The sequence below is a fragment of the Bombus vancouverensis genome, chromosome 2, assembly GCF_051014615.1.
Source record: "Bombus vancouverensis nearcticus chromosome 2, iyBomVanc1_principal, whole genome shotgun sequence".
Lineage (NCBI taxonomy): Eukaryota > Metazoa > Arthropoda > Insecta > Hymenoptera > Apidae > Bombus > Bombus vancouverensis.
Window position 1 is genome coordinate 15,779,703 of NC_134912.1, and position 24,898 is coordinate 15,804,600.

The 24,898-nt window shown below is 37.0% G+C and overlaps 2 protein-coding genes across 7 annotated transcripts in view; one reads left to right on the top strand and one right to left on the bottom strand.

The window, feature by feature from the left end:
- The window catches only part of LOC117162845 (myelin expression factor 2-like), a 93,771-nt gene that overhangs the window by 52,315 nt on the left and 16,558 nt on the right, over positions 1 to 24,898 (top strand). The window lies entirely within an intron of this gene.
- LOC117162847 (neurotrimin) overlaps positions 1 to 24,898 on the bottom strand; it is a 476,077-nt gene that overhangs the window by 25,607 nt on the left and 425,572 nt on the right. For all 4 annotated transcript variants that reach the window (XM_033344845.2, XM_033344844.2, XM_033344843.2 and 1 more), the window contains exon 5: positions 1,512 to 1,639. In XM_033344845.2, coding sequence (XP_033200736.1) covers positions 1,512 to 1,639 — 128 coding nt within the window. The remainder of the gene's footprint in view (positions 1 to 1,511; positions 1,640 to 24,898) is intronic.

The following is a 24,898-nucleotide window of genomic DNA, read 5'->3' on the forward strand; positions in this document are numbered from 1 at the left end:
ATTAGCTCAGTTCGTTGTCCTGTGTTCAGTTCCAGATTGTTTGAACCGCACGTCTAAGTCACAATGCCATGGAATTCATCTTGAGGCTCGCTGTATCTGTTCGTAGTCGCGCTAGGGAATTCCAAGGGCGTTGGTCAGACTTAATGGGCCTAATGGTGTTTCCCATGCGCCGTTATTAGTCGCGCCTCCACTGACAATTTAGTAGTTACTAACGTCACGATTATCAAAATTTATCGGTGTTTCGTTCGCTCGAATACCCGACGTTGGTTTATAGTCCGTTCCTTTATGCTGTTACGTGCTTTGCTACACTATATGGCAAGTGTTCGGAAAAGACATTTCCGACAAGGACTGAATCTCGTATTTAAGTGAAACTCTGATTATGATTAATTTTTATGATGCTGCTGAGTGCTTTACGGTAATTGTTTACCGGGGTGCATCTACGAGAAATTATCTCATACTGGAGATTATATGTGGTGAAAGAGGAGGGTGGAAATGCAAGGAATACTTAGGTGCTATTTATGAGAGAATATTTAGATTCGGTAGACTCAAATAAAAATAGTAAGTGGAAATTTTAAAAGATGTTGAGGTATTTTATAAAGATACGTTGAGAATTTAATAGCCTCAGGGATACAGGCTGTATTTATACACTGTAACAATCAAACTGCTAAGATTAAAATTAAAGTAAATCTTATTTAGCACTGCTTGCAATGTATAATAATCTATAGTAATTTCTGATGTTTGTTAAAAAGAGATCTATTCGACTGTTAGATCACTCATTAATATTAAGCTGTCAGTTGGGGGAAAACTACGGGGAGTTAACTGGTCGCATAAATTTGTTATTCTGGACATAATAATTTCTTTGTTTAGGAATTTCCTACATTTTTACCGACCTAATTTACATTCATTTGCCATTAATAATTTCTCATTTTTTAATTATAAAATTGTTTGTTCCTTGTTAACGGATATTTACACTTACACACGCTATTATTAAATTACGGATTAAGCATCCTTCATGGTAGATCCACTTTTGTCACAGATCTGTTTTACCTCAACTACTGAAGTTAATATATATCGATCATTCACATTATGAGTAACTCGATAGAAAATAGTGAAAATATCGCGCGGAGGCAAAGTAATCTTAAGCGAAAGACGGATGACGAATTTCGAAGCAACTTCAGTCAAGCGGAAACGTTGAATTCACTTGCTGCTTTCAGCAGAGTACAGAATGTACATAAGTTTCAAGACATCAGGCAGCAGCGAAGCGCCAAGAACTATCGTCATCAATTATACTTGTATAAAGTTAATACGTACTGGCATAAACTATCTCGATTGTAAATTACAGTTTCACGATGCTTTTCGTATTTACATTTATGTATTTACGCATTAGAAACGTTTCGTTATTGGACATTCTCTCCTATCCTCGAAGAAAATTATTAGATATGAGAAAGTTATTGGATATTTTCTCCTATTGCCGTGTTCATATAATTTTCGAATTTTTAATCGATACTTACGGCATTGTTATGATTCCAAAATATGTAGGCTGGCGGCTCTGGACTTAGGAGAACCACACACGTCAGATTGATCGTGCTACCTCGATTGATGTATAGGTCTGGTGCACCCAGGATTTCAGTTTTTGGTACTGAAAAATAAAGTGACAAAATTATTTTTAACTGTTAATTCTCGTATGATTGTTATATAGAGTTTCTTTATAAAAATATTATAAATACAATTACTTCTTCAATAATTCTCATTTTATTCAGAATCCATTTAGTAGCTTTATAAAATTCAAACGACAAACTAAACCCTACGAAATATCATGCTATTCAATATAAATCAGTAGCAATAACAGTTAAGGAAAGAATAATTTCTCTTTATATCCTTTATCGCAAAAATTCATGCCATTATTTCAAGCACAAAGTACTACAAAAATGAACAAAGAGTAAAATGGTTGCAGGTAAAAGCAAGACTCTTTCTTCCTCGAAAAGACGATACATTGGCTGTTAGTAGCGCAATCTTACTAGCTCAGAACACACGAATTATTTTTCCGGCGGACTTTTACATCTCGTAATAATATCTCTTATTATCCTTAGTTCTTTTTAATGTCTGCTATAAGTTACATACTACATCCGTTTAACACGCAGGCTCGTACTTCTTTGACAATTTGTATTATGCTTAGCCATAATCCTTCATGAGTATCCAGGCTTTTGTCTATACGTCAAAACTTGCGTTCTACACCCCAGTTCACAACTACGGGAACGTGAGAAGCAGGATAAATTGCATCGTCATTCTTTAATCAGTTCATTCAACTAAGATTTAGAAGACATAGTTCTAACCTCCTTCTGACCTCAAGGAACTTTATCCCTGGCATTTTTCTCGGCAATATAGGTTAGCAGTGGAGAAGCACCAGTGTTTCGTTTAATGTTATTAATTATGCTTTTTATACGTCTAAAAATTATCTACGAGAGAAAGAATTTTCCCTGTAAACATATGTGCTGTTATCTTAAATACGGTAAAGCAATAGTATTCCTCTGAAGTCAAAATATTGCAAGCAATTGTATTTATGAGGTTCAGTATTTACCAATTTGTTAGCGGACCATCTTGTCCCTGTTTGTTATTTTACCGTTAATTTCGCCTATTCAATGAACCAGCTTAGCTTTTCTGGTTGACGAGAAACGAAATGAGCCGTTTGAGACGTTATTTATCGTGGCAGAAACTGCTAGCTGCACGAACGCCGCGGTATTTATGGTCAATTCGGTTTCCGAATTTTTTGTATCCTTCTCGTTGAACTAAAAGAGCCACGCGGCTAACTTGGCCCTTGTATCCGGCCCGAAAGAGCACTTTGAGGTGGCTCATACAGAATATCCGTTCTCGCGTACTGTCGTGTACTGTCAAAGAGAAAAAGAGACCCGGAAAGAGTGATCTGTGTGGCTAGTGCAAGCGCGACAAAGACGGTATATAGGAAAAGCGAATGTAAAGGGAAAGAGAGAGGTCGAGGAAGGAGAAATGGTTCGATGGACGATTACAACCTGGCTATTAGTATGAAAGGAAGGGAGTCAATCAAGATTTGAAGGGGAAGAATATTTCGATCAGGATGAACGAATTTAAACTGTTGTGTAAGAGCGGTGCGTATACAATGTGCACGTGTGGGCGAATATTGCCAGAGAAAGATAGGAAACTGAAGAGAGGTCACTGGGTATAGATCGATGTGAATATTTTCCAGACGGTCTCCTCTTGGAGGATTGACCGAAATAACCGGGCACCGTACTTTACGGCTTTGTGCACCAGATGATACCAGAGACGACATTTATATCTCTGGCGATAACCTTTCGCTCTGCTTTCTTGCTTTGATCGGTACTGCGTCCTTTTGCTTGTCTTTCGAATACGTCCTATCCCTTAGCTTTGTTTCTCGTCTTCGCCCACCTATTTCTTCGTAAGTACTAGGAAACCTGCTGGTCTCGTACAAAACACGATGATTTACGTGGATTGTCAAGGAAACGATTAATCGATTTGAAATACGTAGAAATATTAGTAAAAGTTATTTGTAAAAGTTTCAGGGAAATAACGAATTAATGAGTATACTGACACTTACAATTTGTACACCCTGTACATACGTATGTACGCCCGTCACGATAGGAACATGGACAACAACAATAATACGTCGCGTTGATTTGATGGAAATCGTTTTTGTCGCAACAAATTCTCCTTATAAATGTTTTTATGCGCCCATTTTACTTGAAACACAGGACTATTATTCCTGGTCCATGGTTCTCGCTATTCTAGAGAGGCTCTGGGCATCATTCTTCAAACTTGTCACCCAGTGCTCGCACGTAATTTGGTAATTTCCTCTTTCGTAAATGGACCCTTCACTAGGATGTGCTGCTTTGTCGAATTGCTCCTTGAGGTAAAGGTTCGCTCGATATTCGCTTGTAATTGCATTCGCTTCATTTTTAAGAACATTCATATGTTAAATATTCTTTATTATTGCGTACAACAAATTAAGATGATCAATGCTACTCTACTGATCTTTTGGTTTTGGTGTTATTCGGTGATTAAAAGTTTTTTTTGAATATAAAACAGGAACAATCTATTCGATCTAAAGATATGCTCCTGTTAACAGATAACAATTGCACGGAGTTTTGTGAACAAGTTAATGATACATCTAGTGTTTACAATACGATAATCCATACTTTCGAAATCAGTATCTATCTCAAGGAGGATTGAGTTTAATATTTTTAGTGTAAATACCCCTCAAGAGAAACCCATAACCAGATCTAATGAAAAGACAATTTTGATATTCAAATCATTGGATTTTAAAATTGTTTTCATATGTAAAAGCAGAAATATGATGTATCGTGTCCTTTGCCTGTGATCTTCATATAAGAGAAATTTGATAAGCTACAACCAGTGTTCCTCCCTTTCCATTCTTCTGCTTTGTTGTAATTTCACATTCTATCTAGAGATTTTCTCTAAGTCGAACTTTTACTCAATATACCCACGAGGAGATCGTTTATCTGGTTTATAACAAAAACTGGACACGTTCATCGTGATTTAAAGAGAATACCTTTGAATCGAACATTGTTCGACATTGTACGTCGTTTTTATCGTCGAGAGATTCGCTCGTTTCTCTTTTCTGTTTTGTCATCGTTTAAGCTTTCGTATTGCAAAAGGAAATCGAACCAGCATTCGCACACGTTGAAACGCACGGAAGTTATTTGTATTCCGGAATAGTTTGAAATATTATATTTCTGCAATAACGATACGTTGCTCGAAACAATTCAATAATTACTTATTCCATAAAGAAAATTATTTAAACACAGTGATAAATCATTTTTTATAAACTTAAGAAATAATACGTTTTAAACATTTCGTTTCTATACCTTATTATAATTAGTAGCTATTTATCGAGTATATACATATCTACTTATAACAAATAATGATGATTTAAATTACAAAGTAGTCGCCGTGTAACTAGAGAACGTATATCTATGCAAATTCGTATTTTTGTGAGCAGAACTTAAAAAATCAAACTTCAGCAAATATTTGTTTCATCCACTAAATATTATGACTACTAGTATACTTTGGTTATTTTTTATATATACTTGCATATTATTTAAATTTTGCGTATTTTTGTAGCTCTTCAATTTCCATACAAATGTACAAACATCTGTACAAAGATCCTCGGTGCTCATTCACATTAATGTGATCACGTTGCAATATTCTACCAACGATCGTAACGCTAATTCGTTACAACACAAAATGCCGATCGTAGGTTGCACAGCTATTATAAAAGTTTCGACTCGTAAAAGAGCTCCAAGAATACTGATTTAAAACGAACATCTCGAATGGTTAGCTCGATTCTCAGAATCAATGCGAGCTGCCCGAAATTCCTTCGACCGTGTACAATTATTCCATTCATCCGTCTAGAATTTCTCAATTATTCTTCATTATCGAGGATACGCTCGGATTCGGAAAAGGAATAAGACCGAAAGTAAAAAAAAGAAAGAAGAGAAAATTATAGATAAAGGTTTTTCTACTTGATTTTTGCCCCCTACCCGTTTCTCGCTGGCTGATTCTCACTCTCGTCCGGTCCGGTTGACTCGCGTCCTATTTCGGTTACAGATTTTTCCCTCCTTTCATTTTTGCTCGGCATTTTCCTCTACGAGATGATCGAGGCCATGGCAAAAGCCGAGCACAGCCGCCTATAGGTCGATCGATATCAGGAATATACGCGAAGCGCTTTAACGTAGGTTAACCGCAGATGAAAGCAGAACTGGCTGGACGACGACGCCGCGGCGTCCGCGCGGACTCAAATCACGTATTGGCTCTCCAATACGGTTTCAGCCTTGTACTTTCCAAAAGGTGTGCCCACATCCCGTCCAAATTCTAATTAGTGACCACGAGTGCTTTCAGTGGAGCGAACTGTACGTCTGATCTCTCTGATCTGTCCCTTAACTTGTTAGAAAGCTGAAACACCTAGGAACTTATTGGTGGCCGGCAAGTTTTCCATGTCAAAGGTGCTTTTTATGAGCTAGCACGTTATTATCGTTCATGGAAATTCATCAGTTTGCATGGTTTTGTTGTTCCTGTTTGAGGAGTATGACAAAGATAAATATAGTTATCCTCTTGAAATAACGTAAAGATAATTTCAAGAAAGTGAGTAGGATTGAACGAAAAGTATAATTATATTCAGATTGCTGTTGTTCGTGAAGATGTATATTTTTATACAAATATTACAGATTCGTTTTATCTTTCAAGTATTATAATGTACATGCAAAACTTTGGATATTTTGTATATCTAATTATTTCTAATTAAATGTTCTTCCTTAGAAAAGATCTCAAGCGTGAGCAAAATTTCAAAGAATTTCCATGATTTTTTCAAATGTTGAAGGTCTTTCCGTTTATCGAAATGAGAAGAAAATTACTCAAGTTTGAGTAAAAGAGAAAGAATTCTTACCTGTACGATTTCCCGTCTTAATCTTGCGTTTAAAGACTTTTTGAAACGTTAAGAGTCTTTTCGTTGGTTGAAACGAGAGTAAGACTGAGGTATAAAAATTCGAGGACCATAAATGGGTTAAATTTTCCATAAATACATAAACATAGGGAATTTCTTCAATTGTCGTTTGAATTTCAAGTGAACAAGAGTATCCTTTGTTATGCTTCACTAATATTTATCCTCGAGGTAACATCAAACGAATATTTAACAGTACGTAGGTAAATAAAATTTGTATTCAGCTATAAGTATCAATCCTCGCATTATTAAAATGAAATAGGATACAGGATGAAACGATAGTTGGCCGTCCACAGATCGTCCGTTTCTAAATTAATTTCCTGAAACAAGATAAGGGAAGAGGAGCAGATTGTCGATCAAAAAACTTTGAACGTTGCTCGATCGATTTATCGTCCGTTCTGTATCCTTGATCCCCGGTATCGTACGATGGAACGCTTTTGTACTTACGGCTGCTATTTGTTGAGGAGTCCACATAGCGTACTTGCACGCTTCGTTGTTGACACTCGACCTAAATAAAGCGCTGTTCACAATGACGCGATACCTATATCCTTGTTTCGCGCGAACACCCTTTCTGGCTGTCACATGGTAGAAAGACCGGACATGGTCAGTGACAGAGACAAAGCGATAAGCATAGAAGAAGAGGGAACGAGAGGGATAGATCGAATCGTAGCAATTGACGATTGTCCAATTGACGATTGTCCTTTGGACTAGACGGTAAATTGCGTTAGACGATTCTCAAACGATGTACATGCCTGCCCCGAATACGGTCATTCGTTCGAAATACAGGCTGATTTCCAACGAAATAGAAACTCGAGATATACGACCGAGAAGGACTTCGAAAAATATGGCGTTCGTAGCTAAATAAGCGAAGCAATCACAGGCAAAAGAGGTTTTTTTCCTCATGCAACCTGTGGATGTTTGTACGACCATTTTGAGAACTTGTGGATGTGATGGATAATTCTTCGGAATGATTTGTAGTACATGTGTCGCGCTATCAGGTTAATCGAATAGAAAGACCATTTACGGAAGATACTTGCTGCTGTTTAATTATTCATTTAGTATTATATTAATTTTGTCTATCTAAAACGGTTACAGTAGCGTTATCTAATATATATTATATTATCATCGTACACGTTAAATTCATATCGAGTCTGTTTTATCTACTAAACGATAGGTATCGACAATCACGCAGGATCTCTGCAAGTGACGCAATTAATCAAAGTAATTAATTTCGCCATGTTATGCTGCACCGTTTTTTTTTCATTTTTTCGATCTATAAATTGCTTATCGTGCTTATTATTTCGCATGTTTGCCGTTTGTCGTTACCTTTATCGTAATCAGAACTCTGGAATTTCGTTTGATTAATTGTTTTTAGCGGTTTATTTTGTACACGAACGGGCTATTTGAAATTGCTATTTAACATTTTAACGAGACTCGTTTCCACAAAGGTATCAGTTGGAAAAGGAAATAGGAATTTTAAACGGCAATAATTTAAGCAAATAAATTGACGTGAAATATAAAACGCAAGAAAAAGAGTAACGTAAGAAAAGAATTTTGAATGAACATGATCATAAATTCTATAACGAATACTTTATCAATTTTAAAGTCAAAGAACTTTTTCAACAGTAGTTTTGCTTGTATTTTTGAACAACATTCGGGCACGTAGTGATATGACACAATTTGCACGTGGTGATATGTGTCTCGTCGACTATGTGTTAACTTATGTGTACCAATTGTTTTACTCTTTTTCACTCTACTTTATTTTGTACTCATTTTCATATCGTTGGTATCTACGATTTATTTTCGTACCGAAATATTCTCATTTCTAGTGTTTCCCTCTTTTTCGCGAATCGATCATCGACCTTACACGTGTGGTTATATCTCATTGTAAAAATACTATCGTAAAAAGCCTGAGAAAGATCTTGTAATTTGAAATTATTTGGAATGTTCATACTTTGTTTTATTTTACTCGGTATTTCTTTTATGAACTTACATTTTATAATATCATCAATTCACTTACAGCTCTGATAAGTAAAATCTAATCAAATAATCGATAAATATTGTCCTCCTAAATTTACATGAAATTCAAATAATACCCATAGTAATCGATAATAGAATTCTATTAAATTCAAAAGAAATTGTAACTGTACGATCACGAGTTCATAAAACGAACTTCTAAAACCGGTGGAACACGATTTCTCGGAAGAACAGCATGCTCGTTCGACTATGTCTAATACGAAAACTTTCGGCATCTCCGATGCGATTCATAGGACGAAATCGCTTTAAAATACTTCTTGGGAATATCGCGGCAACCAAAGTAGGAAACATTCGTGACAACTCGGTATGAATAAAATTTATTAGTCGAGGTGTATTCACAACATGACGCTGGATTTTCTTTTCCGAACATTTGGAACATAGTTGGAACTCCGTTTCGATTTGATAAAAGTGGGTCAGCGAGATTTCCTCTTTCTACAGAGGGTGGAACGACGTGGTTTGGACAAAAACGCAGGATGTAAATCGCTATTCTTCCTTCTCTTTGCTTCTGTCGATTCGAGTGACATCCCTGAACTGACAAATCAGTTCGCGAAGTCGTGAGTTTACATTCGAGAATTGCGAACGTTCGTTTACTGGTAGCGAAGCATTGCATGCGAGCAGGTGGAACAGCATCGAAAAGAACGACGTCAGTCGGTTGGCCGTGGCGTGAACGGAATGTAAACCGGACCGTTTTCGATTTCTCTCCTCACCTTTTGTTTGCGTTTGCGGTCTGGTGGATAAAGCGGCGAAAAAGGAGCGAATTTTCGCATCTTTTTCGCCATTCCCACCGAACTTCTCCGTCATTTGTGTTTATTTCTCTTGGTACCTCCCCTTAAAACTATCGAGTGGTTAATTTTCTTTTATTTACGGTTCATTTTGTGTTACGAGTTCCGTGTGTGACTATTAGAATAAAAGTAAGCTTTTTTTTTAATTTGGAGTAATTTGGAGCATCGAGGATTTTAACAATGTAGAATTTATCGATAGTTGATAAATAAAGAAGACAGTTGGATTAATTTTATGTAAACTAATCGTAATTTCTGAAGCTTAGAAACCAGTTAGATTGTGTATGGAATACGCATTTATGGATTTATTGAATTTATTTATGATAATCTTCTTCTGATCGTGGTAAGTAGAAAGAGATAAAGTTTTAGAATAAAGTTACTTCATTGGGTGGTTAATTGTTGAATTTATAGATCCTGAGAAATGTACATTTTTCTCTAACATTGTTAGAAACTAGTCACGATACGAGTATATTGATGTAAGATCTGAAATTAAAATAACGTGCACTTGTTATTCCATGAACTGCGCTTTAAATTAAAAAACAAACCCTTCCATTCATTTTTTAAATAATACATCTAATTTATCAATCCATTAGTATCACTATAAACGTGATTCTTCAGTTGCACTAATTAATTCTAATACATAGTCATCCTAGAATTATTATATTGTTTCTCTTTCATCCCCAAGAGATCACATTGCATCGTCACGAACGGTTTTTTAACTTCTCGAGTGTGCTTTACTATTCCAGATTATACACTGATTTCACGAGAGGACGTAAAATTTCATTTGACGAGAAGTATTCCGAAGTCAGAGATATTTGACTCTGATAAATATTACGACTGCAAATTCGACAAACTTTTCAGTTCGTTTTCCAGATAAGACCCTTTAAAAGAAGGATACTCGTACAGAGGTAGGTTTCGTTCGGTATTGGTCCTCGCGTGAATCGAATACGGAAAAGGGGTAGTTTCGAGCCATGTAGCTGGAGAAAACGGTCGAAGAACTTTCGAAACTTTTTTATACGTCAACTTTTCCCGTTTCGGCGTGTCATTTGCACGGGCTACCTTTTTTCATTCGTTACCAAAAACAGAGAATGCAGCCGCGGGGGAGGAAACAAATTTCGTTTTCCAACGAAATCGGGACCAGAGATGGAATGGCTCGATACTCGATACGCTTCGCGATCAACCGCTGGAAAGTATCGATTTTGCGAAGGACCATTGGTCAATATTTCGAATAAGCAAACGCGAATTAGTTCTACGAAGTTCAGTGTAGTTTTACATCATAATTCTTCGTTGAAAAACTACTGTTTTATTGTTTGCTTTTCCGGTCTTGTGCCACTCGGGTATTTTTAATTAAATCCTATTACTCAGAATGGAGAAACGTGCTTTAATTAAAGAAAACGCAGCAAACGTTTATAGGATGTTGTAGAACGCGTGAACATTATTTTATGGGCAAATCGAGGCACGGAAGCAACGAAATATCGCATAAACATATGTACATATTTGTCTTATATTATCCTGTTTTAAAATTACAAGTAGTCTTGTATCTTCGCAATTCTTTTTCGAGATTACTCTGTACAATTTCTTTATCCTTTTCCTGATTTTACTGTTTTTCAATGAATTTAATTAAAATACATGTTTGAAATATTTCATTAAAAAATCCTCGTTCTAGGATCATTAATAAAATTATAAAAGTTACACGGTTAATATTTCGTACGTTATGTATAATATTTTATGAATTTCTTTGTTATATTGATAAAAATACTAAGAATACATTTTCTAATGAATTTCGGTGATTTTTCACGTTGTCATGCATACAACAAGAGTCATTAAACTACCGTGGAAAATCGTCTGTAGCTCCGAGATAGGGTCAGAGTACCAACAAACAGACTGAAGGTTTATCCGAACTTTTGATATATTCGCTTCACCCGTGAGAATATGCACACGTGTTTTGAAATACCCCGTAGGCTTGTAAAACAAGCAGCGAAACGTTCTCCTTTCTGGAGGAAGAGGTAACAGAAAGTTTTTATAAAATCCGCAATGTCAAGCGCGGTTGGAAAATAAGAATGATGCCTCTTACCATATCGCAACTACGTTAAACAATACTTTGTTTTCCGATTCATTTCCAATCACGCGTTAAACCGCTATCTATATGTGACGTATATATAACGTTGATCACATCTATCTCCCGAAGATTATAGCACAATCATCGGGTTTATCGTCGTTTCTTCTTAAACGATTCTAAAGAGCCTTGTTATCGCTCAGAATCGTTTGCAGTAAAGTTCGGCGGCCATAACTGGCTTTTACTATCACCCTAAGCAACGAGGAGAATCTTGAACTATGAAACTCGTCGAAGTGAGCGATAGGAATACACGGTGTCTCGAAATACGTGGAACTTACTCCAGGAATTGGATGTGCTTCTGAAAGCAATAAAGAAAGTTCACGTGAACGTACGAATATATTTGTGCTATTTCGTGAAACATAATCAATTCTATGTTCTTTGATACACAATAATAGTCTATAGGATTGTATAGTTGCGAGAAAAGAGGAAGTGAGCCGAATCTACGCGATTATTGAGATAATTGTAAATCGTTTAAGAATTATCATCTCGTTTTGAATATCAGATTAAGGTATTAAGAGAGAGAACATTACATAAATGAAGAATTTATATATTCAACTTAAATTGTCATTATCTTGTCATAAAATATCATTTTTACATCCCTCGCGTTTTTTCATCGTTATTTTAGCAGTTTTAACGTTCGTATCATTAATCCTTCTATCGCATTTGTTCTCATTTCGTTTTAATTCAAATTTTAAATGAATTTCTTTAAGATTTTCATTTAACTCGCTCGACATTTCCTCAATGAGGTTAGAGGATCGTGGAGAACAACGTATAATTGTTAATTCATCATGCACCAGTCTCCTATAAAGAATGTTCGAAAATTTCAGGAGCATCGCGTTGTATAAATAGAAAATTCCGATTGATTAATTGTTTTCTCAAATCAATTTGTGTCAATTATCACGTCTTATATAAGATCAGAAGATCTTCTGATACTCGTGGACAGACGTGTACGCTTATACGAACTTTTTTCATTGTTTTCAGCTACACAATCGATAATTCCTGAAGTAAGCCCAACATATTACGGGATACCTTGTATAGCTACGCCAATAGAACGACAAATTGAGTCATTCCATAACTTCGTGTGGTTTTTATCAGCAGGCCTCGCGCTACGTTCACTCGGTTTATCCCGCTAGCTAGCTCGCGCGGCCATTCATATCTCGTCCAACTTCTTATTACTTTTCCCTGGGAAATTTATCACATTCGTCGTGTTCCTGACTATCGTTCGCTTCGTTTCCTCCGCTCCTCCCCACCTCTTTGATCCCAAAAACACGCAAACAACCAGGAAATCCGGGCCTACGAACTTTGATCTCGATATTAACTTTATTCGTCACGAACCCGTGACTCCCATCCTTCTACACCATAAAACGTTTCGCTTGAGAAAATATTTGCTCGTACTTTTCGACCACCGCGAGGCAAAATATCTCTTTCTCGACGGGCGGTTCCGTCCTGTAAAATTTACACGCGTGTACGTTACCGTGCAAGAGATCTGTTTTATTTCTTGCGCGATGGTTTTAACTTAGAAAATACGCGAGAATAACCTTCGCCGACATGTATACGCGTACGAGACGGGGGATAAACGAATAATTAACACGTTCTTCGACGAAGCGTAGTATTAACTTGATCAGGCAACGTTTCGTTTGCAATTTGTTTTTCCCATGTTCTGAATTTTTACTTTCACGATGTTTGTGACTGTAGCATTCTGATTTTTAGCACCGCGTATACAGGTACCGAGTGCGTATTTTCTGGTCAATCAGTTCAATTAGTATGAAATTTGTATTCCTATACTCTGTAAATACATAAAAAAATAAGATTCTTTAAGAGCCTTTATAAAACACAGTTACAGCTAATGTTTCCAACACAAGTCCTGCGAGAGTTATCATCAGTTCAAACATAGTCGATATTAGAAACGTAGAATTATAAAAGTTGCAATCCAACTTACTTGATTTAACATTTTATCGTATAAGCCCTTTTAGCGGAAATCAATCGCGTAAATACGCCGCCAGCATTCACAGTATAATTTATGGATAGCCAGCCATCCAACAGGTCTGTGACCATCTTTTGTCCCATCAGCGTATTACACACTCTGTTTAGTCGAAATCATCGATATCAGAAAATTCACTTATCCGATAGGTGTCGAGTCTCGTTTCCGATAATCGATATTTCTGTCGTATTTCTCTGTACAATCCTTGCAGCGAAAGTTGTGAACGTCCGAGAATCTCTCTCGATACTTCGCGAAAGGCTAGAGACACGATCGGTCGTTTCACGTTCGAAAGACGATTTGGTTCTCGGTGGTTCGAGGCAGGGTTTGAGCATCCGCGCTTTCAAGGCGACAGCTCCCCACGGTCGACGGTTTTTCGCTTGGACGGCCAGAATTTTCAGCGCGGAGGGACACATCCTAGACGCTCCGCGGAGCGCGAACGATCGCGATGAAACGAAATTATATAGCCGCGTCGATATTCTCGAGCGTGCACACCGGAGCGTGGTACGAGGTCTCGTGAAAACGCTAGGTGAAAATAGGTCTCGCAAACGTTTTTGTTCCTGCCGCCCTGTTAAATGTCCCTTGCTCGTTAAAAATAACATTCAAGCTTTGGCGCATTTCTGTACGGTGCGATGTGCCTAGTAAAAAATGCTCGATAAATCATCCCAGAATGCAAAATTCTACTGATCTTACCAAAGCTTTAGCAAATAAATTTCGCACGGGCTCATAGGAAGATATTCGAATACTCGCGTAACTTTATATTCAACATGTCATATACGTTATCAAAACGTTTTTTATGCCATACGATATGATATGATTATCATGTTCATATTAGTACAGTTTGAAACAAATCCAAAAATGTATACAGGCGTTACGAGATATTTACTGCAAACATACGCTTTTCACATAAATTATAGAAAAATTTGTTAAAAAAAGAGTCACGTTCATTTGCTTGGCTATTTAAAGTGACGAAGGCGACCGAAGTCTCGGACCTGGACATTTTGAAATTTGCTCGGCGACTGACTGAAACCTGACATCGATGGTTCGATGTCGAATGTTTAGATTATCGGACCACCGCGAATACCAACACGGGTCCTTGAGAGAGGTTTTCACGTCTTATCGCCTACAATGTGATGGGACAAGACTACAGAATGTAGCGAAGAATAACATTTCCTATAACGGATGTGTATATGAATCGTTATATTAAAGAATAAACGAACTTGTACAAGTAAATTGTATAAATTAAGAGTAATTTTACAAATTCTTCAGAAACGTCGAAGTGATCGTAAAGGTCTTTTGCTTCTATTTTTTTTGATTATATCACCCTTGCAGATAGATTTATTAGAATCTGATCGTAGACATTACGAACAGAAGAATATAATTATGTATTTGAATCCCTAAAAACTAAACAAACTTTGAAAAAAGAAAACTATTTTAATTTTTAACATTATCAAACTGCGATCGCACGATATTTCCTAAAAAATACGGTGGCCTGTTTGTACATAAATTGCCCAGAGAGTGCGACATGGTCGCTAAAATAACTTTAGTTTAACCGGTGCACACGAGTCAGCCGAAAAGCCATCGACATCCGAATCCGCAAAAATTTCACGAATTTTATGTTGCGCTAGATATGTCCACGCTTCCTTTGTACCACATTTCGACGGTGTCAAAACGAGTGCAGCGGCAATAGAAAATAACAATTTCGTATCCACGACTCCTGCAGTCATAAAGCAATATGTCCAAGTTTTTCCAGACAGTCATGATATAACTCGTGAACAAAAGTTGTTGGATCCGTCGTGTGGATGATTTTAAAAATGAAGTTTCACCACGTTGAAGAATATTTCTGTACGACACAGTCGTCCTAAATTCACAGCAACGTCTACTGGAAAAGTTAACGTACGCCATTTGCTGCTGAAAGCCTGGTCATCATTTTCCTCTGATTCTGAAGTGACTCGTCGTTACTTCACCTCCCTATGCTTAACTCTCTTTCTTCGCCCGTTACGTTCTCACACGTTACATTTTCGTTTATAGCTGTTTTCTCTTTCGACCATACCGCATCCAGCGGTTGTAAGTCGTACAGTTTGCTTTCTGAGGGGAGCTATGACCCGAAGTTTACCGTAAAACCTCTAAGTTTTCCGTCGAATGGCTAACCCTCGGCTCGTCGAGCGCTCAACGAAACTTGAACCGTGTTTTGACCTTCGACCAGCAACGAAGATGTTTCCGAGAGGGAAAACTACGTTAGGCTTACGAGGGCTTGGATAAACCGAGGGTAGTACGTATGTAGTTTATACAGAACGATTTGTTCCTATTCTATTTGTATGCAATAGGATACCTTAAAGGTAATATGCCGTGTTTGTCATTTCCGAAGGTGTAGAAATATTTTCATAAGAAACAAAATTCGTATATTCAAGAAAAAGAGAGCAAGGGATGATTATAAGAAGACACTTGTAAAAGACTATTTCTTAAGTGAAATTTAAGGGTAATTTTAATTAGAAGAATAAAGTTTTAAATGGCAAGGTGACATGTAAATTTATAATATTTCCTACAGCATAAGTTTAATTTAATGTATTTTAATTTTATGTTTCTCTATGGCAGAAGTGTGTCGAAGTGTTCGGTGACTTATGGTTGGCAGTGTATACGTATATATATTCTTGAACCTCTATTTCATTCGATAGGATCTTCCAATATGAATATATGTGTTCTTGAACCTCTATTTCACTTCTATAGGATCAGCCAATATTACGTATGATATAATATTCTTGAACTTCTATTTCGTTTCATTTATTACTATCTTCTTCAACGATCAGCTAAATTTGGAATTCTGATAAAAAGAATGATTCGAAGTAATCCGCTTCTTTTGATATCGCACAGTAGCAGAAGCAGAAGAGTTATTTTTCTTTCAAATATCAGGATTTCATCTCTAATCGAGCTTTCATAACTTCCAGAACAACAAACAGGTCTAGATTATAAGTTTTCCACTCTACGGTATGACTCTCTGTTTGTTCTCGTATTTCTATACGTACTTGTATCTACGCTACAAATTTCTCAGAAACCGCGCGTTTTAGACGAAGCCGTAATAAGAAGAAAATATATTATTAAAATAGTAAGTATCGTGAAGGATAAAAAAAAAGTAACAAGAGATCTCTTTCTAGAGAATGGGCTTCCTCTTGAGTCAAAAGCTCCGGTGTCGCATATGGAAATAGAAGGAGATCCCCTATATAGGGAGAGCGGTTTTCAGGAAATTGAAATTTGCTCGTCCTGCTTTTATCGAATCAGAAGATTGAATGTAGCCTCAATTTTGAAAGGGCATGATACGTAATCTTTGTTCGTGAAATATACGAAGATGTGCCGTTTCAGTAGAACTTCCTTTGATGAATATCTATATAGGTAAACAATCTTTTACAGGTAATTATTAGGTTATATCGTATTTCTCTGAAGGAGAATTAACAATTACTTCTGTGTAAGATCTATTTAACCGTGTGTACACGATTGCACAATGTGTACAATGTTTTGTTTTATTATCCTCTATAAATGGATTAACCTTCTTCCTAATTATTCCAAGGTTTTCATCGGTTTATTAAAAAGTTGCAATACATTAAAGAGATTCCTGCAGTTAATAAGAGCAATATTTCTATAATATTCCACAAAATGTAATATCGAGAGACGTACGAACTTGTTACGTAAGCGAATATCATTTTTTTCGCCCGAACTGATAATTAAACTCGCACGTTAAAACACTTGTTAATTTAAATGCAATTAATCCGATCTATTAGATGCCAGGAAAAGAAAGCAGAGCGTTCAACTATCGATAAAGTGTGTCAGATGAGCTGAATTTTTCATCCCTTTGGAAGTTTCATAAAGTTCGAAACATTCGGAGAATACGAGCGAGTACTTTCTCTATTTCCCTGCTCCTTTAATTCGCCCGTTTACTACCGGAGAATCGGACGATTTTATCGATCCTCGGTGTCCTCTTTGAGCACGGGAAAGTCTCATCGAGATAGTAATTTCAGTTTCAAATTGAAACCAGCCGCGATTTATTAAAATTATTGTGGCCTCCGGTAAAGTTTGCGATGAATCTTCAAATGGCTGCAAACAGCCGTGCATTTGCTTTATACTCGAGCACCTTTTCCTCGGGTGTTCTCAACGTAACTTTTACGTCAAGTTCTTTTCCTCTTCTTGAAAATTACGAATGTGAGTATACAGGATATTCCTGTAATTATGGTACCACATAGATGATTATTGTGCGTCAAAGAATAAGTCAAAAATGTCGAATAACATGTTTGTCCCATGACGTTTCGATTTCGAGAAACTCGAACCTGAAAATTTGCCAATTATTTTTTACTTATTTTCGCCTATAGAATAATCTACTGCTAATTATTCCGCACGTTTTTTAGCCGATGATTTTAGTCGAAATTTTCAAATTCGATTTCATCGAGAACCAAGCGTCATAACAAAAACTTTATTGTATATTATCAATCTATTTTTTCACGTAGAATCACCCCTTTGTCAATTGTAAACCTTGTACATATGGGACACTCTGTACATGTATATATACAATATACCAGAATTCAATTTTATTTATATTAGAGCAACAGACAAACTTTTTTATAGTCTTTTTCAAGCTTCTCTCGAAACAAAAATATTCTCGCAGCCGATGGATTCAACAGTATGTTGGACAAGCAAACAAAGAGACCACAAGAGAGAAAGAGAGAGAGAGAGAGAGAGAGAGAAAGCAGAGAACAGAGTAGACACATATGTATATCTGCCATGCAATACAGAGGAGTTCAATCAAAAGTAAACGAAAAGGGAAAGGGTATATTGTCGGTTGGCTGGCGCGCGGCCTTTTTCCAGTTTTAAAACGACGACTCTTTGAGACCTGGACGACACGTATAGAGAGATGCTCCTGTCGCAAAATGCCCGAGGGGCAGTTACGTGGGTGCATACCTAATCAGAGAGACGTCCTGCAGAATGCTTGAAAGCTTGGAATCTCGTGATTCTTCCCATCGCGTGCCAAGACATTCGCGTACTTTTGTTGGGCATATTCCTAAAGGACAACGCAAACTGTCATTCTACGAGCGTACTCGTTCTGCTATGCCGGACCCCTTGTAATTCAACACGAGAGGGAGGCCTTCTGTTGCATGAAAGTATTAATTTTCCAGACGCGGGAGCATTCACATTCGTGTGCATCGGTCAAAAGTTTCCGCTACCGGTTGGAAAGTTTCTGAATGGAAAATTAATGATCGTGCAGTTCGCGAAGTGATCGTGTAAAGTTTATGATTCAGGCGAAACACGATCGGGTAATTATAACGGCAATTAAGCATTTAAGCATCATTGTATTATAAAATAAAGTTATATTAGCTATACAAATTAATGTGATTAGACACAGTAGCGAAGTGTTCGCATTACGTGTATACAGGAAATTGCTAGCTGTTCAAAACTGTCAGGTCATATTTTTCACGCGAGAATACTGGGATAATACGCGCGTTAAAAGGACGTCGTATATGCTAATGCTTTATACACTGGTGGTGTGCCGATTTCACTTGGCCCGTAACAAGCCTGAAGAGCCGCACAGGAGAAAAGGAACGCGCGGTTAGAAACGGGGAAGAATGTCTAACGACTAGAAGATGAGCAAGTCTGCTGATAAGACGAGCCTTTACAAACTCAGCCGGCTAAAAGACGCTGGCAACAAAGCTGAAGAGAAAGAGAAAGGAAACGTTTCAATGTTACGGAGAATGAACCCAGCCTTTATCAGTAATTTGTGATTCTCACTTGCTGTCTTTTGCTTTCTCTCTCGAACTCTAGCAACAGTTCTCGGCTTTTTCTTCCACACCTTGGAAACGTTTCATGCTAAAACACCCCTTTCTTCGCTCATCGTCAAATAGAAACGAATTTTCCAAAGTTCTTAGCGGCTGTTTCTAACTCTATTTACGCGTAAGTAACAAAGTGTACCGTATTCTGTTTAATGAACGAACTTCCTTAACCGCATCGACAGATATTAAATTCATCTTATGCTGGAAAGTTACGACTATGAAGCGTAATGTAGTCTTGCATCTGGTTAAACAGTTCGTGAAAACCGCAGAAAAGATTTTAATATGCAGAAAGTGATATAACTTCGAGAAGTTACGGTTACCCATAAGGATCCTTATTATTGTCTTTAGAAGCCTCTGCTGTTTGACAATTAATTTTGTGACATCTATTAGCAAAGAGAGAATAATCAAATGCCAGTGAACTGTTCGCGACATGACATATGCAGATATTATATTTTCTCGATTAAGCATGCGCCGCACGTTAGCATCGTTCGATGATCGTGCTAGAAATATGTATTTTGAATGCAGTCGGTTTAACATCCGAGCAAAAACTTTTATGAGACAATCGCAAAAACGAAAGCTATTAGCTTGTCTAGCGATTACTCGCTGGCTTGACAGTAAAAGTGAAATTGCTGGAGAAATAGCTTGTATTATGCTGAACAGACTGTCAATCTATTTCGTTGGCAGTCGTTACACGATTTTGTAATTAGGTTTCCTCTGACAAATGACAAGTCGTTCCCTCTTTGAGTGACACGCCATGTTCGCTGGGACGAAGAAAAGACAGTTAAATAGCAAATTTTGGGTAGGAGACAGTCTAATCTTATTACTTTGATTGAGATAATTTGGGAATCGTGGTTACTAAATGAAAAGTGAATTCGAGGCCGATGTCCTATATTAAGTAACGTTATTTTAGATGCATGATGTTATTTCATAACAATATGATATATTGTTCAACCTTACCGAGTTGTAACTTCGATAAAATCATAAAATTGCGTATTTTGATAAAATGAGATTGAAACGTTTCAAAAATGTACAGCGTGCAAGTTCACAATCTAAAACCGTCGACCGAAAGTTTATTTCTGTCGTTTTACAATTTTGATGAGTAATGAGTTTTAAACGTTTAAATGAATAAAATCTAATTCTATTATTGTTCAAATTTTATGGATTTCTGGATATTTCCAGTATATTAGATAAAATAATAAAATGGTACTACGTAAGATTGAAGCTCGTTTTATAAAATATGTCGTTTTTTCATATTCCTGCCTGTTTTCAATATCGTTTGACGTCGCCTCATCTCTACCATACGAAATTTACACTTACTCTAATAATAAAACAACATCCAAAATACAAATATATACATACGCTGCACAATAGCCGTCGAAGAACGCGAGGGCGTCAGAAATAGTCATCTGCAAAACGACCGAAGTTTCCCGTAGTAATTCCCAAAGTGGCAGTTCAATTTTCCCGGTGGATGTCGAGGCGACGTCCGGTAATTAAATCTGTAGCAAAGCTGGCCGAGCAGAAAACAAGAAGGAACTCTAGTTGGTTAGATCGGCCGGTTTTCCCTTCCACTGAACACGGAGAATCGCATAAAAGAAGTTGACACGCGAGGGACTGTAAAACATCTCAGTTTTTGCACGATTAATCGAAGTCTAACCCCAAGGCGTGACAGAAATCGCGTTTAGCTCCAATTAGAGTGGCGCGCCGAGTTCCTAGCGACTTTCTGTGACAGAGCAATCATTGTTCTCGAAACTTCCGCCTGTCTCCTGAGTAGCACAATATATCCGTGGATCCGTCTTCTGTTCCCTTTACACTTTTATCCTTCTTTCTCCTACTTACTTCTTTCATTCCGACGGATTTCATCTGAACTTTCTCGAGGCTTTTCACCGAGCGTGAAGTCATATTTTATACCGACCCGTTTCTCGGCTGCATGAACGAACAATAACGTGCAAGTACCGGTTCTCAAAGTGTTCGAGAGACCGCGAAAAGTGCTTGCAATTGTATGGTGATTGAACTTACGAGTTTCAGTGCTGGATTAACTCTTTAGCGGGTTTGAAAAGGGCTTGTTACTGTACAGATATATCGAAAGGTTGGAGACGTTGAATTTTATATAATTAGGTCCTTTCGAATGTTAGGAAAAGGTGTTCCTATATTAAAAACTTACGTTTCTTTTAAGTACATTTTATTCTTTTAACGTCTTCTAAATTGGTATTAGAATATTTATTAGTGAAAGATAATGTGTTTGTATATTATTGTATTTTGTCAGTTCTATGAATTTTTGCTGCGGAATATTTTACAGACAACAGTCAGGCTTACATGATTTTTTGTGAGAGGCTGTATCTCCATTCGTAGCTAATCCGTGGCAATTTGTACTCGCATGATCGCATGAAGTTTGTTGGCGTAAACTTTGATGGATCCGTCGACGTAGCAAATATATTAGCGTAGTTTGCGAAGACGATGCAGCGCCATATACGTGATGTACTAATGAGAGAAACAAATTGTATTGTTCTCGATGCAGTTGTCGACGAAATTGCTAATTAGCAGGACCGTGGAAACTCCGACATTCGTTAATTCGCCCAGTGAATTAATTCATCGTTTCGGTGTTCAAGAGATACGAATTAATCACGGTAGAATCTTCGCGTTAGACGTGTTCTTGTTCCTCGAGGAATTCTGAAGCTCCATTCAGAAAACGGAAGGATCTTTCATTTCCTCATCTTCGAAATGGCTCGACGACGCGACGCGTCGAAATTGACGATCAATAGTTTCCGCCTCAACGATCCTGTAGGCAACAGTCTGCACAGATTTGTCGTAGAACCCGTCTTTTTTTTTTTGTTTTATTTTAACATAACCCCGGTGGAGAGAAGACAGAACGCGTCAAAACTCCCTTTTTACCATTCTCTCGTGCTATTGTAAAGCCCCTAGTAACGTAGAAAACAATATTGCGACCGAACGTCTCTATCAAAACTGTCGGTTACTACGTGGGTCGAAGCTTCCTTGAATTTGTAACCAGAGAAACCAAAAATTTACAATCCTATATTTTAATAACGTATATATATATACATAAATTTCTCTTCGATATTCGTGTCTTTTCGCTGCTTTGTTCTTTGCTATTTTATTCATATTCTCGTTCTTGAATATACAAACGTATCATACGCTCATAGGAGGAATATCATGTCATGCTTGGATATATGGATAGCGACTGATATATAGAAATAGCGATATTGTGAAATTTCGAATATAATGCGGAAATATCGGGATTACGGGGAAAAGATCAAAATGATGGTTATGTCGAAAGCTTCCGTGCGCAAATTAATTCCTGCTACGAAAAGGGAGAGGTTAAGAGCCGGGGATAGAGGATCGTGAAAATGAAAAAGCCGAACAGATTAATAGCCGGGATATTAATTGAAATTCATCAGCGTGGAGCGGAATATCCGACAAATGCTCGTTCCACGGATAGATGGTACCTGTAACGCTGTTACTACTGTTACATATTTGTATTTGTCGCGTATCTTTCTTTTTTTTCTTCAATAATCTATTACAATGTCAATCGCTTGTATGGCTCATTAACGACGTAAAATAATGAAAAGTCTATAGGTTACTATATAATTTAGAGGATTTTAAATAATTTAGTAGCTCTTGTATCGATTTATTTAAGAATTGTCCTTTACAGTGAGCTTTATATCGAATTGTTGTCTATACGCGTATATGGCGCATTTGTCTTACAGAACTGATCTTTAATTAACAACTAGCGTAGGTTTGTTGAAAATCAGGTATCTCTCGTCGCGCAACTGTAACGCTATCCGACGTGTAAGCAAAAGCCGAGTCGACTATTTGCTTTTCAGGACCTGTATTCTCTTATCTTTCTCTCTTATCTTTCTCTCTTTCTCATTCTGGTATAATTTTATCAGTGTTAAAGGAAGTTGAAATGAACAAGCTTATTATTACGCGAGAAATGGAAACGGATGGGAGAGCTGGTTATCTAGGAAGAGATAGAGAACGACAGAGAAATATAATGTCGTAAGCACTTCGCGCAGTGTAAATTTGATAACAGCCGACCGTTACGTGCCGTTTCTCATCGTTCCGTTTAAAGTCGCTTTAATTCCCCCAGAGAATTTAATTATAATGTTAGTGGCGTTTCAACGGTCGGTATCAAGCAAGAGTTCGCGGTGTTTCGCGTCGGAATTTTCCACCGTACGAATCGGAAGGAACCGCCGAGGATTTACGACGAATGATTTATGACAAGTATCTGCGGGTGTTGCTGGAACAATGTCTGCCCCTTTAAATGTAGCCGTGTATCTCTGTGCGATACAGCGAGCCCGATTAAACTTGTACCGGTGTTCTCTTTTTCAATAGAAGGCCACTGTAGGATCAGTAGATCGGAGGAACTGAAATTATACACCATCGTGGATGAATAAAATACGATATATTTATTTCTTTAGTCGTAGATCCTGTGGAAATTGTGTCTCATTTGTTTCGTTTAGTTCTGCGAGACCTAATTTATAAGATATCTGAGCGTTGGAAATTAATATTTTCTCCATCGAATCAACTTTCTTTCGTATTAAAACGTCAAAAGATATTGTTTTACCATGTTTTATTACGTCCATGAATAAAATACGACGCTTTCTTATACACAAGGGAGAAATAAACGTGATAAAAACAGCCCACATTTTTGTACAGAGAAATTAAACTATCGCCTGCCACTAAAGAGACGGTAGTTTCTTAAGATTGCAACGGTCAAAAATATCTTTGACGACTATAATTTTTAAAGTACGATATTATATAATGAAAATCGTTTAGAAAGCTTGTTTCTTTAATGTATTGTTATACGAGTATCTGTTACCGATGATAGGAGATGCTTGTTTATGAACGTTGCGTCTGGCTAAAAGTAGTAAATGCACGCGTTCAGACGTACGCGTCTGACTCTTTCGAGAAACTCTACTTTTAGATTACTCTTGCGCGACGCGACACTTGATCAAGTCGTCACATACGACTCTCTCAATGCTCTATTATTCCGTGCTCTTAAGTCTTGTCTAGACTTACAGACAATTGCTGTAGACATGTACATATTCATAAATCATAGACACTGTCTCTTGTTCTCCATTTCAATAACAGACAGGTTAATGTATTTGTTCATGGAGTATTTCTGAATGTATACGATTGTATAGAGATTGTCTGTTGACTATTCATAGAAACATTGTCTATCTCTAGACAATTGCTGTAAGTCTGTATGATTATCTGAAGATACCAAATCTACAATGTAAATGTTTATTTTAATATTTATTTATTCTCATTGTCATGTGCACTGATCAGTCTAATTATTACGACACCTATAAATATCTATTAAAAAATGAATGCTTTTCACTGTTTTTATTTCTTGACTATTCGATTGTAAATCTATTATTGCTTTTCAATTATATTGTCTTATAATGCAATATATTAACTAAAATAAAATCTATTAGAATTTTCTATCAAATGAAACGAGTAAGCGTCTTAATATTTCTAACTGGGAGTGTATAATATCAAAATCATTCTTTACTCATTTACTTTGTACCATTGTATTTGTATTATTAAATGTAATTGTGTTTTTGTTATACTAAAAATTCATTAATGTATTAAGCGACCCTTTAATACGCGACCACGAATAAAATATATTTCATCGATTTTACATGCTGT